This window comes from Falco punctatus (assembly GCF_963210335.1).
Source record: "Falco punctatus genome assembly, chromosome: 4".
NCBI lineage: Eukaryota > Metazoa > Chordata > Aves > Falconiformes > Falconidae > Falco > Falco punctatus.
Genome location: NC_137583.1, coordinates 108,578,720 through 108,596,991, shown reverse-complemented (window position 1 = coordinate 108,596,991; position 18,272 = coordinate 108,578,720). Strand labels below are relative to the sequence as shown.

The 18,272-nt window shown below is 39.4% G+C and overlaps 1 protein-coding gene across 2 annotated transcripts in view; it reads left to right on the top strand.

The window, feature by feature from the left end:
* The window catches only part of CHN2 (chimerin 2), a 163,349-nt gene that overhangs the window by 71,351 nt on the left and 73,726 nt on the right, over positions 1 to 18,272 (top strand). Inside the window, exon 3 of one of the 2 annotated variants that reach the window (XM_080386502.1) lies at positions 3,506 to 3,561. The exons of the other annotated variant lie outside the window; for it this stretch is intronic. Within the exon in view, the coding sequence (XP_080242628.1) occupies positions 3,506 to 3,561 (56 nt within the window). The remainder of the gene's footprint in view (positions 1 to 3,505; positions 3,562 to 18,272) is intronic. 2 annotated transcript variants of the gene reach the window in all.

The window sequence follows — 18,272 nt, the reverse complement described above, 5'->3', positions numbered from 1 at the left end:
ATGGATTATGACTGTGCATTTCATTTGCATCTGATACTGAACAAAAAGCTGCTTCCAGTCTGATGCTGTTCTATAAGCAGTAAAAATACATTTTCTTTTTGCATGCAGTTGACTTTGTATAAGGTTAATTTTCTCAGGGCTAAAATAAAAATGCATCATTATGTTGAAGTATCATCTTTTTTATGATGACAATGAGTTTGTCTCTAACCTGCCTGTCAGTTCCAAATGCTGGAAGAGCTTGGGTCAGATGTCAGTCACTGCTTACCACTGTATTAAATAAGTGTGGTTTTCTATTATTTCAGTTAACCATAGCCTTATACATTGGTTCCTATTTTAAGATTTTCAGGTGGGGGGGCGGGAAATGAGGGCAGAAGTGCAAGGCTTGTCATTTGAGCAAGTGAGGGGCATATGCGTTCTGAACTTCTGACCATCCCCTGGACTCTGCTGGGGTCTCACCAATGTCAGCCAGAGTGTGAGTGCCCAGCACTTTGGAAAAATGTATATAATGAAGTCGGGCAGAGCTGCAAGATGTTCAGCACTTCGGAAAATGAGGTCACTTAAGGAGGTGTCTAAGCTCATTGGAACTTAGCTGTAGGGCACATTTTTCTCAAGTCACCTTAGCCATGATACTGCACTTGTATTCATAGCCCATTAGCAGGCTTTCATACAGCAGTCATTTGAAGCAGAAACAGAAGAGAAGGTTCTAGAGAAGAATACAGTTTTTGGTAGGGTTACACTTCCTTTGCTCCTTAATACCTTCATCTGGGAGATACTGCCTTTGCCTAGTTTTTGACGTAGCTGCGCCTTCACTGTTGTTTTACCTCCACCACCCTTGCCTTGCTGTGTGTCTTTTCTGGGTGGCCTTGGCAGCTCTGTTCCTGTCTCTTCTCTGTTGTCACCCTCCCATTGAACTGTTTCGTGTCCCTTACCACAGTGCCACTGGTGGTTCTCAGTGCTTGCTTTCTGTTCCCAATCTGTCTTCTCTCCCTCCATCTCGTGGCTTTACATCTCTCTCCCGTAGTTCCACTGGGTTGGCTTCCTGTCAGTTTAATGTCTTTCAGCTGAAAGCTAATATGGTCAAATCTGAATTCTTTATCTTTCCCAGGAAACCGTTTCCCATTCATGGTGTTTTCTGTGATTACCACCATTCACGATCTCAATCACGCTTGCTACTCGGGGCCATTTTCTCATCCTGCTTATTTAAGGCAGCCTACAATAATAAATTATATGCTTATTATTATTATTATTATTTATTTGTATAGTAATAATCTTACTACATTTTCCTCTGGTGTATTTCTAAATCAGGTATCTTGCTCAGTTCAGATTACTGTGCAGATTAATTACCCATGCCTCTCTGGGAATGACAGCAACCTTTTCCAGTCTATTCAAAATACAGTTGTTAAGATGATTTGTCTTCCTTGCATTCGTCATGAATCCCTGCGCTGATTCATCCCACTGCATCCTATCAGCATCCAGTTTTTTGTGTTTGCTTTCAAGTCTTGCATACATCTGCCCTCTCCTGTTAGTCATTCCTTCCTTTGTTTTGTGAAATGCCGACTCTTCTCCCCACCCTTGCTTCTCCAGCGTGATCAGCCTCAGAGATCCTTTTGGTCATTTCAGAGAGCTCTTTGCTTTTCTCATTTCTTACAAATGCAGCACATCACAAGATGGGCTTCCTATGTGTTCTCCAGACCAACTTGTTTTGCACCACAGCTACCCAGGATATCTTAGAAACAGCTCCACTAGCTTAATTTGCTATGTCAGTTAATACTTAACAGGTCTGATGATTGAAAACTAGGATTTTGATGAAGTATGATTTTTCAATTAAAATTGAAATTAATAAATTGGGGAAATAGATCTTTTACTTTAAATTGGAAGCAATCATGCTGTTGCAATATTTTGAATCCTTCTCTCTACTGGAAATGTTATGAATATGTTTAGTATTAAGCATCAGCAACTTGCTGAATCAGTGGTTTTGCAGATTTCAGACATTCAGAAATGGACCCTAAAATCATGATATTGGGCTCCAGAATAATCTGAGTTTTAGAAAAAGACCTGTGATTTTTGAAGCAAAATTTTCATGCTGTGCTTGGCAATTCTCACAAGTCATTTGATCACAGCAGAGCAAGGCTTTGTATCGTAGTCACACAATTGCAAGTGGTAAGGAAGACCACAAGTTACCATGAATCTTGTGCAAATGTAGTGGGAGATCTCGCAGCACCGAATGACGCAGGTTAAATCCAAAGCCTTAACACAAATTCAGGATCACATCCATTTGCGTTAAAATTGATAGGGAACATAAGAAATCATAAAGCCTCTTTCTGTGCCCCTCTGAGGAACCGGGGGTGAAGGTTGGGTTGGGAAAAGGAGAGGTTATTTTTTTTCCATTTTGACATTAGCAGAGAACAAAAGCCCCTGAAGGTTTCACGTCCCCAGAGTGACGAGCTTGGGTGCAAGCCAAGGACTTCCCCACTTCTCAGATTTTGTCGCTCCTAGCCCCATTTAATGAGAAGGTGCAGAAGGTGGGAGAAGTTGCTGAAGAGTAATACCTACCACTTCACTTTCTGCAACAGGGATTCTGTGTTTATCAAACCTACAGGCACTGATGTTCCTCCCATAATCTACCACCTTTCTGGGCATAATTCGAAGCTTCACAAGCATTATGAAAAGCTGTGTTCTAGAAACGAGGTCTTTTAAAAAAATTCATAGACACGACATGATCTATCTAAGTACAAGAAGGTCAGCATACAGAAGGCCTTTCTCAAGGGAGGCAATCCAAACCTGTGGGATTTTTACTGGAGTTACAGAGAGACAGTCTGTCTGCACTGGAATTGATTACTGTCATTGTATGTCAGCGTCTTCTCACAGCTCTGGAGGGAAAAGGAAGGAGAGGATCTCATTAAATACATGCAGTGAAGAGGCTGGGGGCCAGGGTTCAGCGAGTACCCCTAGCCTCAGGTCTCTCTCCTCCAGCCCTCAGAAGATTTTCAAAATTGATCCAGGGCCATTTGAATAGGGTGTAATTGCTCTGAAAGGAATGTTTACTTGCTCATCAGTAATTGCCAGCAAATCTTGAAATAAATTACAAAACTGTGGTAAACCCTTTCAAATGTGCTGAACTCTTTCTTGGGCTATCCAAAAAACCACTGCTTGTACTGGTAAGCAATCTGTTCTGGAGTTGTTACAACATGGTGTATGCAAAAGTGAGATGTTACCCTGAGATACACCTAATAAATCTTTCTAGCTAGTCTTCCCTGGTATAGAAATGTAATAACAAGTACGAAAGGAGATAATACTTCTAAAAGTTGCAGCAGTGATCACTTAGGTAGTTTGCAGGTCAACAACCGATTTTCATGTAAGTGACTTAGTTATGCTGGAATACCTCCATTTGCCATCCTTTACATTTGCATTTTTCTCAGCAGCCTCTGGCTAAAAAGACTCATCTGAATAAAAGTTTGTGTATGTTGCCGTCTTCTAATCATCTGTACACTTTTGTGTTTGACAGTATATCAATTGCAACAAGAGGCACCACGTCCCAAGAGAATTATCTGTCCTCGGGAGGTCAGTTCTTCTTTCTCTCTACCTTGTTAAATCAGATGAATTGTCGGCAGCATATGATTACCAAAACATTTTCTGTACTGTCTGCAGGTAGTATTTAATTTTTCTAAGCCATTATTTTATATATTCATTTTTCTTAATGTTGATTAAAGCAGATTAATATTTTCTAATTAGTCATGGAAGCCTCATTCTACCACTAGAAGCCACTTGATTAGACAAATGCTCATTAATCGTTGCCTAGTGTGCTTTTCTGTATGCTACCTGAAGTATTGTGTTTCCTTGTCAAAATGAAGGTGGTTTTGGTTCCTGCATCTGCATATTAACCTCTGTGTGATATGTTTCAACATGATACATGTAGCTCCAGTTTGCCGAATGCATTCTGCATGTGCAAGTGAATATAATGAAGTGATAGCTGGAGAGCTTGGTTCTGTCACAGAAACTTCAAAGATTATAGAATATTTAGAAATCTATAGGGCTGCAGGTTTGGCTGAGTCATCTTGTCTCCGTGTTTTCTTTTTCTGTATTTCTCCATTTCTACTTAGTCAAATATGTCATTTCCTCAACCTGCATGGCATAACAGTAATGGAAAACATATGTAGATGTCTCTGCTCAATCAATAAAACTGTGATAGTTTTATCTTCTCTATTCTTCTAATTCTCAGGGACAAATTTTGTGCAAATAGGCATGTAATGCTAGTAATAAAAATACTGAACGCACGAAGCAATTGCATGAGGTATAAAAGTCGATGTGAAAGAAGATAGAAACTGCAGTTCATTGGCATTCTGTATAGCTAAACTCTCAAACGTCATCCTGATCTCTGACCTGCTTCCCACACAGCATACCCATTGAGGTAGAGCCCTAGCGCAGCATCTCTCAAATATTATCAGATACTATCTCAAAACTATTTTGTGTGGGGCAGGAGGTTTTGTACCAAGGCACAGGGAGTTGCCCTGGGTCGTGAAGAAGATCCGTTGCGAAGCCAGGAGTTGAATCCAGTCTTGCCGAGTCCACCCAGCTCCTTAACTAAAAAGCCATTGCATTTTTCTCTCAAGTGCCATCTCCCAGTTGTTTCAGGGCAGGGAGAGCAGGGACTGGAAGTCTTCAAGCCCTGTCAGTTCGGAACGATCCCAAGACAGATACGCAGGATGCTAAGAAGGGCAAGCAAAACGCCAGAGAGGGTGAACCCTTGTGTCATCCTTTCTCCCTGTCAGAGGCAAGGCTCGGGGAGAAGGAGCACGCACTAGCCCTGTGGGACTTCAGTGCACATGTGTCGAAGGGTTTTAACAAGACCTTCCTCTCTGAAATTTTCAAGCAAAACAAATGACAGGTAGGTCTCTGTGGCTGGTATTCTCTGAAGGAGAGGACATTAAAGTTTTTACTAAATGAGTATCAATTAACAATCAATTAGGCTATAGTTAAGGTAAACAATTTATTTACTTCCAGTGCGGCCTTAGAGGAGTTTCTCGCTTTGTGTAAGTTAGTAGTTTCACTAATATTTTATTTATCTATTTCATACTGGAACTACTTTGAGGAAGAACTTGTCTTCAGAAAATCTGATTAATAAGCACTAAATGCTTAAGAACCATTGTCTACAATTTGTACTCATCTTTGTGGGGATACAAGTGACTTAGTTTGAATAAGTTTAATCCAAAATTTATTGTGCTAACTCAAATTAAAGCATTTTTTAGCTTGCCTCCATGAGTGAAAATTTGAATTGAGCTAAAATGTGCTGTAAAGTGGAGTAGCAATTGTATTCTTGTTCTTGAAAGAAGAGATTATCTACACAAGTGAGTGGAATAAATATGCAGCTATCAACTCTTTACCAATGTGCTGTATTAAATGTATTTCCTTAGACTTATGAAGTTATCCTTTGCTCCCTTTGCCTGATGTTTCAAGACCATAGATATTTAGTGCCTATTCAGGTCGCTTCCAAAGATTTGCAAAAGGAAGCTAAGATCATATTATATTAACCAAATTAATAAAGCATCTGATTCACGTAATCTGGGTTTGGTTCTGACTAATGAACCATTTTTAGTGGCTCATTTCATGGACTGAAGAGAATCCTGTTTTGATATTTTTTTTTTTAATTTAGTTAAACAGCTGAAAATAAGAGACTTTATTTGGAGGTAGGTATATAAAGCAGTGTAAATTCCCACAAATGTGATCTTTGGTTGGTTTCTTGTTACTTGGATTTTGAGTCTTTGTGTAGCTCAGCTGTATGTGTTCACAGTCTGCTTGCTAGAACAGAATCTCTGACCCAGAAGCCAAAAAACATTACAACACCGATGATGTGCTTCATTTTTAAATATAGCTGGGGAGGTGGGGATGGGGGGAGTGTCCTGATACCCAGATTGTTCCTTGTGGTTTGTATTCAGTTTTATATGAAGTAGAACTACGTACTGGTTTTATAAAGCATCACAGTCTGTTTTAGAGAGAAAATTCATCGCTGTGTTCCTATGGCACTTATCAGCTTTTACAGCACACGTACGGTAAAGTGGGTGTTTTGGGGTTGTTCTTGATTCCAGTTTTACTTCAGTGTAATCTGATGAGTGTATAGGCTTGCCTCACTAAAGATGGTGTCTTATTAATCCTAAATTTCTGTTATAGAGAAATATCTCAAAATCTAATTTTGTGTTATGTATGTGAAAATACATTAATTGGCAGTGCGATAGTTATTTAGTAAGCAATGTGATGCTCATCCAACATCTGGAGAGCAGGTGTCAGCATGATGTGTGACTGATGGGGAAAAGATTTATTGCTTCATGTACATATCATAGGAACTGGACTTTGCTGAGGGTGTTCTCTTGTATAATTTAGGATGCAAACTGCTTCAGACAAATGTAAAAATTGCAAATAATTTTAAATCTTTCATGCTTATGGGAAGATGTCTTTCATTCATAATTGCCAAATCCCGCACAAGGAAATTGAAGCATCTGCTGCAAACAAAATCTGTAACACCAACAAACTTGTGAAGAGTTGGAGACGTTTTTTTGCTCTCACTACTTGGCATTTTCATTATTCCTCCTGCTTTTCTATTGCCATATTCCACATTCTCTGTATTCATTTGCTCTTTCATTACCTCTTTGTTACTCCATAGTCACAAGGGGTTTAGCCTCAGGTCTCTGCAGTTCTGCCATGTGATTTGTGTGGATTTCTTGATTAACTATACTGTGGAGACAGAAATCACCTCTCCTGATATGCAAACCACCAGACTAAAAGCCGGGACTGTAAATAAAACATGAACATTTATATCTTTGTGTCTTTGAGCTTTGCTATCCTGATTTTCGGTGGGGTTTTTGGTTTTTTTGCCTGCCTAAATATCTTGTCAGCAAAAGCAGGTTGTTCCTGCAATGGGAATCATACTGAATGAACTGTTAGGGCTTCAGGTATCTAACGGCTTTTAATTAATCACCACAGGCAGCAAGACTAGTGTGAATATCCTACCTTTCCAATAACATTGGATTTCTGCCAATATCCTCATTTGTAACCATATTCCTTTCAGCACTGTTTTAATGATTTATTTTTTAAATAGAAAAAGTTTCGTTTAAAAGTGTCATTCACGTGGAGGAGTAGCTTTTAAATATTGTGCAAGTGTGATGATAGGGACCAAAGAATCAGATTCATGTTGTGAGGAAGCCATATTATAAGCATCTTTTAGGGTTTATACTACAGAAATGCTGATAAAATATGACATTCTCAGAAAAGAATTCAAGCATTCAACTTCCTGGTTTTATTTGAAAGTAATATTTTAAAGAATTCTTAATTTTAAGAAATATTTCAGGAGTAGCTTATTAAAAGTTAAAATATCTTTTAAAGTAATGGAGACTTTAACAAAGTAAAAAAATAAGGAAGAATAGTGACATTATTTGGGAATATTTTTGGTTAAACAATAGGCTTGTTATAAATTTCCTTCAAGGAGGGAGTGAGCATTGCCCATGAGGTTTTTGGTTACTTGTGTAGAGATATTCATACCTGTGAATGCTATTCACGTTCTGTTCCAAGAAAGCCTTAATTGCTGGCAGCAATTTTTAGGGCTGGTGAGTTTGTCTTGCATTAGACCTCACATATTCCTAACAGTGCCTTGGCCAAGCCAGTGTCAGCAACAGTGAGAATCTACTCATCTAAATTTCCCTAGTGTAGGCAAAGCCTTAGAGCCCTAACTTATATTATTATGTAGAAAAATGTCAGTTAATTGCCTTCCTCGTCATTCTGAATTCCAAATAGGTTGTGTCAGAAGCAGCAAAAAATATTGTCTCTGCCTTTAAAGCATCAAAATTATAGTTTCTTGATTAAAAGCAAATATGATTACAAAGGGGAGAGTTTTCTCTGAAAAAAATAATATCCCTTTTTCTTTTTGCTTAAGGGATTGTAAGAGACTAAAATAATGATGGCGTATTCAGACTGTACCACTGAGAGTCTTTCACTCTTAACCGTCCAGAGGGTCAGGAAGTGTTTTGTGTTTTGACCCCCTGGGTATCCATTACCCAGATTTATCAAAACAAGTGTATAGATAGTAACATTTCATAGAGCATAATTGTTGAAACAATCACTAGCAGGTTTGTAATGATATTGCCGTCTTGTACATTGCTAGTAAAGAATATGCGGGATCATTGCACATCTCCAAAACTGAACCACTGCAAATTATTCTTTACGCAGTTATCCTCAAAGTGTCTTCTGAAGCATGGGATTCAAGCTAAGAACAATGCAGTTAGCAGAGTATCCTTTAAAAAAACAGCAGTATTGAAAAGTGCTTTAAAAATGCTGGTTACTTTCATCAGTCCTTCTTTCAGGTACAAAAGTGTTTCACATTTGTACGTAACAAAAGGCTTGTGATTAGGTAAGCTTGAGCAAGGTTGTTAAAATTAACCCTTAGCAAGATGTTTGCAAAGTAAAAGATAAGTGTTTAATCACTGCAGTAGTCTTCCATGAATTCCCTTATTCTGCTCACTTAGTGACCTTTACAAGCTGAATATTTCCTCTTTCCCCCTGCCCTCGTCTTTCTAAAACCAATGTTTATACTATGGTAAAGTACTAGAGAGCTGTAACAAGGCATTGAAATTGGCCATAAAATTGATGGTAAATAATGGGAGTAAATGGGAATTTTCATGGCACTTGTTCAAATCACTCTACTGCAAAAAGTCAGACAATACCATGAGAAGGTGTCTCTTACTGTCAGTCCTGAGAGCTTATCTAACAATTTAGAATATTATAATCTTTTCCTTAGAAAGAAACCTCAGCGCACACACAGTGACACACCAAGAGACCCCATTAGCCAGCAATTAAATGAAAACAAGCAGAATTGTTCTGAAACCTATTTCATTAACGAAAATGTTTGTACAGATAAGACTTAATGCAGCCTGTATCTTCAAATTCCTATAATATTGCTGCTGTTTCAATTGTGGTTCTGTAATCCTATCTTCATGATAGAAACATAAAGAAACAAGGAGGACACAGCAGTAGTCTCTGGGCTGCAAACGAATCTGAAGAGCAATTCTGAATAGACATTGACAAAAGGAGGAAAGTTCTCCAGCTGAAATCCGTAGTGAACATAGAAGAGCCTGGCTACACTGGAGGAGGCTGAAAACAAGTGAAGGTCAGGGAGGTTCCTTGGTTAAATTGGTGCAGAGGACCCATGGAAAGTTGGAAGGTACTGTTTCCAGCATCCCTCTAAAAAGGCCACAAGCAGGTTTTCCTTATTGGATTTAAAATGTGGGTTTACACACAGTGTCATTTTCCTGTGGTATCTCCATAGTGAATTTTTTCCCACAGAATGTCAATGATTTGCAGCAGGGGATGAAAGAAAGGAGGGAGGCTGGAATATTGCTTGCTCAAAATTTGCTTGAATTCATTGCATCAGAGAAAGTTGCCAATGTTGGTTTTTTTCTCAAGGCATTTTAAGGACTGACAGGAAATCTCGTCTCTTCTGGAGTCCATGAAGTCTCACTCCCCTGCAGCAGCAGGGTGGTGGAGCACTCAGACAAAGCCAAATCGTTCTCATTTTTACAGTCCATTGCCTACTGAACAGAGGAGAAAGCTTTCTAATTATTCTGCAAGCACGATACTAAATATTGCATTGAAGTTGTTACAGCTAAACAAAGCTAGAAGACATTTGTCTGTTCCACTTGAATTTCATCATGTTTGATTTACTAATATTCTAGGTTATGATTTGCAAATTAGACTGATGTTCATCTTTGTCAGAGGAATACAGCATGAACCAGTTAGGACATTTATTGATCACTGCAACATGGAAAAGTTAAACCCATCTTTTTGAAAGACAACATGGCAACTTCTAACTAATGAGCACAAACCGTATGTAGCTGCCTTTATGGACCAATTAGCTTAGTAATTATCCCTCTGGCTTTGCTTTAAAGCTTCTTTGGGAAGTTTTACCCTCCTCTCCATTCTTCCTTGGAAGTGGGTGGTGTGTGTGTGTCTGTGATTTTGCTATTCTAATTTTTTATTTCCTTTTATCCTGTTACATATCAGTCTTTTCATCTAGTTCTTTTTATTTTGACATGATGTTTGATGTAGGTAGTTTTCAAACCAAAATAAATGAAAGTCTGTTTCTTATCTCGACCTAGATAAAATTTATCAATAAGCCTATGTGAGATGTCTGGTGTCTTTTTTCAAGATTCAAGATGAGAAACACAGAGTATGGAGCAGCTGATGAATTTGTATTTCCTAATATGAATAAATACAGAAACTTTACACATCTATCTTGCTTCCTGTACTTCATGTACATGTATGTATATAGCTGCACACACAGAATGATCAAATCGGCCAGTTACACACATCTTTTTGAAACACTGAAGAAAAGTAGGTGTGAACATGGTAGTGTTTGTATGGTTTTCAAACAAGGACTCTTAAATTTCAGGGTTCAGGATGAAAATTCAGATTTGCAGTGTAGGTTTCTGTTTATCTTTTGTTTCTGAAAGATTTGCATCTTTTTGAAATACCATTATGACTAACTAATATGTACTGACATGTTTTAACTGCCCTGTACAAATCAGTTAAGAGTGTATCTGTATGTGTGTATGTGATAGAGATGGTTTATGTTGAAATGAAAGCATCTGTAAGTTAAGATATTGTTCATAATTTGGAAAATAAATATTCTCCTACTAGTATTTTGTGAAGAAGCTAATAGGATCTCATATTTTTTCCAGACCCAGGAAAATAGCTAGCACTATATAAGCCCACTTACTGCTGTTCAGACTTTGCAGATAGCCTGGCTTAAAAGAAACATCTGCAGTTCCCAAGTACAGAGCAGAAATCGGCAGCAGGAGATAAACTGGATTAGTAGTATTATTCCTCTTTGCATTTTTGCTTTCATCCTTCCCCTGTGCCCGTGCAGAGGTGTTCTCCCAGTAATGAAGTGGCAGTGCATCTCACACCCCACGATGCTGTGCAGGGGCTTGTCTAAGGTCCCCTCCTCCTCATTTTCCACCTACCCCATCCATGCTCAGGTCTTATGGGTTGTTTCCTGATTTTCCTTCTACACTTACAGCCCATGCTTGAGTTTATAACCAGCAGACTGGTTATAAACATTTGTTTGGCACTTTACAAGTGCATTCATCAGACATCTTGCTGAAAGGCTACAAGTTTATGTCAGATAGTAGCAGTGAGCTGGTTGGGAAGCATGGCTTTTGGGGATGCATTATGGTAGGTGACATAACACCAACAGGTTTGTACAGATGTACTGTGGACTGCTGTGGCATGTGTAATAGGAATGTTTCAGCGCTTCTCACAGGTTACAGAACTGCAAGCAGCGTTTAGGGCATTGGTATTGCTTACTACATTTGTCTGCTTCTGCTGGAGATATTTTTCTTCCCATTTAAATGACTCAACACATCATTCTTGGGGAAAAAAAAAAAGAGTGCCGTTTAAATGCTGTATTCAAATTTTTCGTCTTGCATTCAAGGTAACATCGATATTCCTTCTTACATTTAATGATGTTCTTACTGTGTGAATGGAAGCTGCATAACAGAATAGGTGACTCCTGCTTTTGCTGTTGAAGTTGTTTGAACCTGACCCTCTCTCCCCAACTGTTTAGCAGCAGCAGCCTTCTTGATTAAGATTTATTTCAGTTTATTTTATCTCATGTTCAGGAGCACTTTATTTTCTTTACTAGGTGAGAAAATATTTGGTTTTTTTTTCACTTGTTCAGTCTTGCTCTTTTCCATTGGAGCTGAATATATACAGAAATATATTCTGGTTTAGTAGCAATAACAGATGTCTGTGTTGGGAGAGATTTTTGTTACCTTCTGGAGTTTATAGTGTTTTGTCTGGCATATTGATTATTGGCTGCTGGACAGTTTGCTCAAGGTCATAGATAGGAAACAAACCTGAGTTAAAAATACCCTCATAAAGGATGCCATAAAGCAGCTCTTTTAAAAGTTTGGTACAAGCAAGTAAACCAACAAGCAAACTCAATTCTTTTTTAATTCATTGTCTTTTAAAAATTACAGAAATAACCTTGTTTAAGTGGAAGTCGGCCTGCAGTTAAGTGCCACAGTACCAGCCAGAGCTGCTGAGCTTCCTGTGTTGGCGATGCGTTATCCTTCTGCAAAAGAGTTGTTCTGCATCTTACCTTCTCCCTAGGTTACAGCACACCGTCAGAGCAGAGCTGTGCAGCTCTGAGCAGCAGTTAATAAAAACATTCTTTGTGTCCTTCACTTCTGTCTTTCCTTTTACGTTATTCTTGGGAGTGAAGAACTCCACTCCTACCTTTTCCCCAGCACTGTAAATTTTACCGCAGAACATTTTTTTAGAAATACATCAAACACAATTTGGTGCTTTGCTATGCTGATAGATTTAAACTGACTTTTGTTATTTAGGTAAGTGGTGACCTGTTTATCACTTGAAGGTTTGGCTTTCTCCTCTAGAACACAACACAGTCTACTGCCTTCTCCCTGCTGCCTTCACTCCCGAGAGCCTCACAGAAGTGGGCAGTCATGGTATTATTGCAGTTTTGTATGCGATTTATAGAAGTTAATCAGTCTGCTCCTGGCTAATCCCTGTCTCCTGAGAGCAGTCCAGGTGGAGATGAAGAACAGCCTGGATTGTGTTATCTTGGTGCTGGAGGAGGTTGTCATCCCTGCATCAAGAAGAGATGTTTGCATATCCTTTTCTTAAAGCCTTTCAAGGCTGAAGATTTCATGACCACCTCTGCTTATTTATTTAGTGTTTCATTATTTGTAACACCTTCCTAAGATCTATCTTCTTTTTTGCCATTTGAGCCTATTGCTCCCTGTCATGTCTAGTAAGCACACAGAGAACAAATTCTTTCCTTTCCTTTTGAAATCAGCCTTTTTCCTACCTGTTTGCCACAGCCGCTCTCTGTCTCCTTTTCTTTAGGCCAGTCTCTTTTCATGTCTTTCACAGCTGCTAGATACCCACTTGCTCCAGTTACTTGCTTCAGTCTTTCTTGAGATGTGGTGGCCAAACCCGCTCTCGGTATTCCAGCTAGAGGCTTTCTGAGTGGACATTGCAAGGAGAGGATTACTCTAAGGATTACTCTTAAGGTTGGCCACACTCTTACTTTTATACCCCAGTATGACATTCTGGTTTTGGCAGTTTTTGCAAGAGATAGCATCAGTGATTCATGTTCATTTTATGATCTGTAACGATGCCAGGATCCTTTTCTGCAGAGACCTGTCTAGTCATCGTCCCTCTGGTATTTTGAATGATTTTGACATCTTGCTCCCAGCTACTTTCTTGGAGCCACTGTAGTCCCTTGCTGTCACGTGGCTGAATGTATGTCTGTCAAGTGGCCCTAACGATGGCGTTGGCATGGCTCTGTGACTGAATGACAAAAGGAGATGCAGGCTTACAAAACTGTTCATGTCACCTTTCTCTCTGGAGAGCCTCTGAAACACGGGTGGAATATGTTCCGGGGGCTTGTGCATTGCTAGTTGCTTTTTGAGGTACGTCTTTGTGCCTCCCTCATCACACAGTCAAAGTACATGAATGTATTCATGAAGTTACATGTGCTGGATGGGCTTGTCATATGAAGCCTGTCCCGTCAGTCATGCTGAATGCCATTGACTGAAAATCCTAGGGGAGAAAACTATCATTTTGTCATGTATGTACATAGCATGTCTATAATTGGCCTGTCCTTGGCCAGGGAGTACAGATTTTACACTGCTGCTACTCCTACTAACAAAATTAGCAACAGGCTTTATGATATGATACTGTCTGCAAAACCAAGAATTGCGTCTCTTTGAAAATGTTGATGCCAGAGAGCCTGATAAGGTAATAGTAAAAAAGTGGTAAAAAGGTAGTAAAACAGTTAGATAAATACTTCCCTTCAAAAAGAATGTTCTCCCAATTTAAATTGCTTAAGAGTCATTCATGTGAAATAATTTGTCCTATTCGGAGTGAAAGTTAGACACGCTAATTCATCTATGTAGAAATTTCTTTAAGAAAAATTTGAAGGCAAAATTATGTTATAGGAGTAATGAAAAGCAACATAGTTTTTTACTTCATTCCATTTAATGGAGGCTTACAATCTTCTTTAATACTTTTTGGTTCTTGATTGTAAGGCTAAAGTTTGCAGTTGGCTTATGACAATTCTGCCAAAAGCTGAACAATGCAGGCAATAAACTTTTCTGGGTTTACTGGGCTTGTCTTGAAAGCTTCTCTTACAACTCTTTTATTTCTCTTCATGTCAAACTGAGCTGAGAAACGTATTTATATCTAGTCAACTAGAATTACTGAAAAATAATTAGGATTGTTCCAAACAGAAAATATATCAGATTAAACTTCCTTTGGGAAAATACCTCACTGCCTGCACTGAGTGATCATACTAACATTATTAACTCTTGGATCTTGTTTCTCTGCTCCTTCTGTGTACTGGAGAGAAGAACAGAAAGCCAGGTGCAGCTACCCACCTTATTGTTTCCCTTCCTTTTTATACTCTCTTCATGGATGTGTTAAGGGAGTGGATGAAATAGGTAGATAGACAATGTTATGCCATGTTGGCCCTTCCGAATTACAGGCAGATTGCTGTCCTAGATGGATTTCTAAATTTTCATTCCAACATTTCTAGATTTCAGCTTTGGCCACTGGGTAAGGAAATATGTCTTGTGCAATGAAGCTGAAGAGAAATTTGCTTTTTCTGAAATTAGGTTTATCTTATTTTTGTGGTAGTACTTGTGCAGAAAGAATTCTTCAGGGTATCTTCAAGTCTTCAGTGCAGTGTGGTTTGGGTATCAATGCTTGCAATGAAAATCTATCACATTAGGGGATGCTCACCTCCTGCCTGCATGATTCCCAGTAGTTTTGTGATGAGTTATCTTGCAGAGTGGTGTAAGATCTTAATACAGTAATCTGTACATTAGCAGGAATATGTCATGCCAGACCTAAACCATCCTGGCCAAAAGAGGAGCCACAAATCCCAGGGTATTAAAATTCAGTAACTTTCAAAATTATGTAAACGTAATATATTGAATTAGCTTAGATTATTTTAGATAGCTAATGGTATTTTTTTTAAGAAGACACATTTCCTTCTCAGTGTTGGCTTCAAACCCCAGTGCAGCTAACTCTCCATATCTTGAAGAATATGCTGTAACATTGGGGGGGGGGGCGGGGCGGGGAGGTACCAAACTTGTAAAACTAGACAAAGTGTACGAGTCAGGGTTTTTTTGGGGGTGGGGACAGGCAATCAGGTTTGGCAGGCTGGAAGTCAAGGCTGGAGTATGCAGACTCTCAAAAATATGTGCTTCCCAAGGCCTTTGGAGAGTGCCAGGAGAGCTGTACTGGGTTTCATTTCTCTTTGAATATGCTTCAAGAATAGATGCCACTGAATGTTGCTGGCTTTGTAAGAGTACTGGATTAGTAGTGATTTAGGCTGTTTCACCATCCATCTTATTTCCTGATCAACTTCACGTTAGTTTTAAACAATTTTGGCATTCACTGCTGATTCACAATTTATACAACTATGAATTTCAGTAGTAATTTTCAGCATTTTCCCTGTGGTTTCTGGAACAATGATCAGAAATGCCTGCTCTGCAACAACATTTTTGGGTTGAGATTGGCATTAATACCTTTTTCTAAGCCAGAAAATTACCATCTCACATTTGAATTGAAAGCTGCCACTTACTTTTAGGGGAGAGAGAGAGAACTCATTTAATTTATCCTCTGTATGGGACTAATAAAAACAAGCTGTGGAGCTCTTTAAGGCAAAATATATTTTCACTAGTGTAAAGACCTATTATTTGCCTTACGTAATTTTCCTCAGTTTTGTACTTTGGTTTTGTCTATTAGCATAAGAGTCCTAAATGATTCAAACCCTCTGGTCTCTCCCCTTGCTCAGTGTCCCATCAGGGAGATGGGCCAGAGTGATGGATAAAACCAACGGGTCACTTGGAAAAGGTGGCCCTTGTTTGAACAAGGAACTGTGCGGGCTATATGGAAAGTGATGAAAGGGTTCTTCATAGCCATTGTCTATGCAAGAAACCTAAAGTGTGTATAAGGTTGGTTATTCTGGGCCCCTACCATCAGGGAACAGTCACTTTTCTACCTGTGGATTTTCTGTTCTTCCCACCACTAAGAATTCTCTTAGGTGGATCTGCCTGACTTTGTGTGTGCAAACCCATTTACAGCAGGAGAGGAAAAGCTAATCCCAACTGACTTTCAGTCACCTTTGCCTTCTGGGATATATAGAACTTCCCTTGAAGTTTGTACAGTGTCTGCAGTTGGCACAAAACAGACCTACTGGCCCCTTTGATATTTTTAAGCCTCTGCTCCATCAACTGTGCAGGCTTTTGGTTTATTTCCAGGTTCAGTCTGACATTCTGGTTTTGATCTAGAGACCCTGATGTTATTTTGATCTTTTGTCTTGCTTTAACTTTGTTTCTTTGTGTTTGTTCCTAGTGGTCAGGTTGGTTGGGAGAGAAATTATTATTATGGGTTGCGGTGAGCACACAAGAGGATTTTTAGATTCTGGGGCATCTGAATGATCTGGTAGATCTGGAGATTCGTTTGAGGAAATACTACAGTATCTTTCTTGCCTAAAGCCAAGTGCTGAAGTTGTGGCTATTTTAGACACATGGATGGATGCTAAAAAATGTTGGAGTGAAGGTTTCTGTTTTATGGAAGAGGAGGAATAATATAGGATTTGATGGGCTTTGTGTAGGTTCTCAGAAGAGCAGATTTTTTAGCTCATGAATAGCAGGAAAAGTGGTGATCACGGTGTCCAGGGCAGTTCAGTCAATTGCTAGTTAAATGAGAATTTCACAGCTACATTTGTATTTATGTATAAGTGGTGTTCTGAGAAGGATACAAAATGTGCCTCTATTTGCTCAAGGGGTTATTTCCAGACTGCTCTCTTATAGATATATATATTTATATTTGGGGGGGAACTTGTGCTTACAGGTAATTTTGAGGGTGAGTTGTAGTACTGTTTTATCTTTCTGAGGTAGATTGAAAGTGTTGGGGTTTTATTCTCTGTACACGTATGATCAAGGCAAATCCATGTTTTTAAACAGAAGCGGATTCTGAATCCTAGACGAAAGTCATGCTTTACCTTCTGTGGTATAAAGGTTTTATTGGGCTTTCTGTGGGAATGAAAGTTTATGTTTGTTCCTTGTCACTATTTTCAGTGTACTGAGTGGCCTTTGTTACCATGAAAGAGAAGATTGCATGTGGTGGTCTTACCTAACCCAGCTTCTGATACCCATTTTTTAATTAAGTTCCCAGTTAAATATATGCTTTGAAGGTCTTTAAGATCTATAAGAATGACAGGAAGGCAGCACAGTCACAGTTCCAAAATAATAAATAATGTAGCACTGCTAAAGATGAACATATGACCAGACTCCTTTCTGAGGTAATACAGCATTGTCTTGATTTTTTTTTTACTTATAAAGTAAAAAAAAATAATAAATAAATAAAATGAATCCTCTACACTTTCTTCTCTGACTTGCCACAGATAGAAACACAGCACCTGCACTCAGCGATTCCTTTGATTTTGCCCTCTCTTCACTTTTTCTTTTGCTTTTTGCTCCTACTCCTGCCCCTCGGAGCTCAAAAATGTTTGTAGCAAGGTATTATTCCGAGGCAGGAGTTTCAAGGGTGTGATACCGCTATTGTTAGTGCCGTGCTAGAAGAGAAATGCCAAGCTGGGAAGAAGCACAGTAAGGACCTGAAGTCCCATAGGTCTGCCATTGACGATTCTCATTATCTCGTGCAGATTTCGGTGCGTCTTGCGCAGCTCCGCAGCCTGGGTGGCTGCAGGGCGGGACGTCAGCCGCTTCGGTTAGCGCGTGGCATGCAGATTATTCAGTCAAAACCGTGACATTTATACATTGGCTACAGAGAAGTAAAAGACCTTCATCAATTTAGATTTCGTACGAGTCAGCGAGACACAATCAAAGCAAGGGTGCTTGTTTCCAGGCAGGTTAAATGGTGAACATTCATTGGGTTTATACTAAGGGATGGATTGGTGTTGAAAACACCATTTTTCTGGGGCGGGGGGGGGGGGGGGGGGGGGGGGGCGGTACATATGAAGCAGTAATTCCGTTGATCTGGGCAGCTTTACTCAAGTATGTGCTCAGATACTTTTAATAGTCGGGAGGCCTTACGTACGGCTGGCATTACGTTTGGTCATGCTTAGGCGTGACAGCGCAGGCTGAAGTTGCAGCCCGCTCAGATTCATAAATGCCGTAGCTGGAGAGAGAGCGTCTCTTCAGAAAGACCCTTAAGGGAATGCGGACATA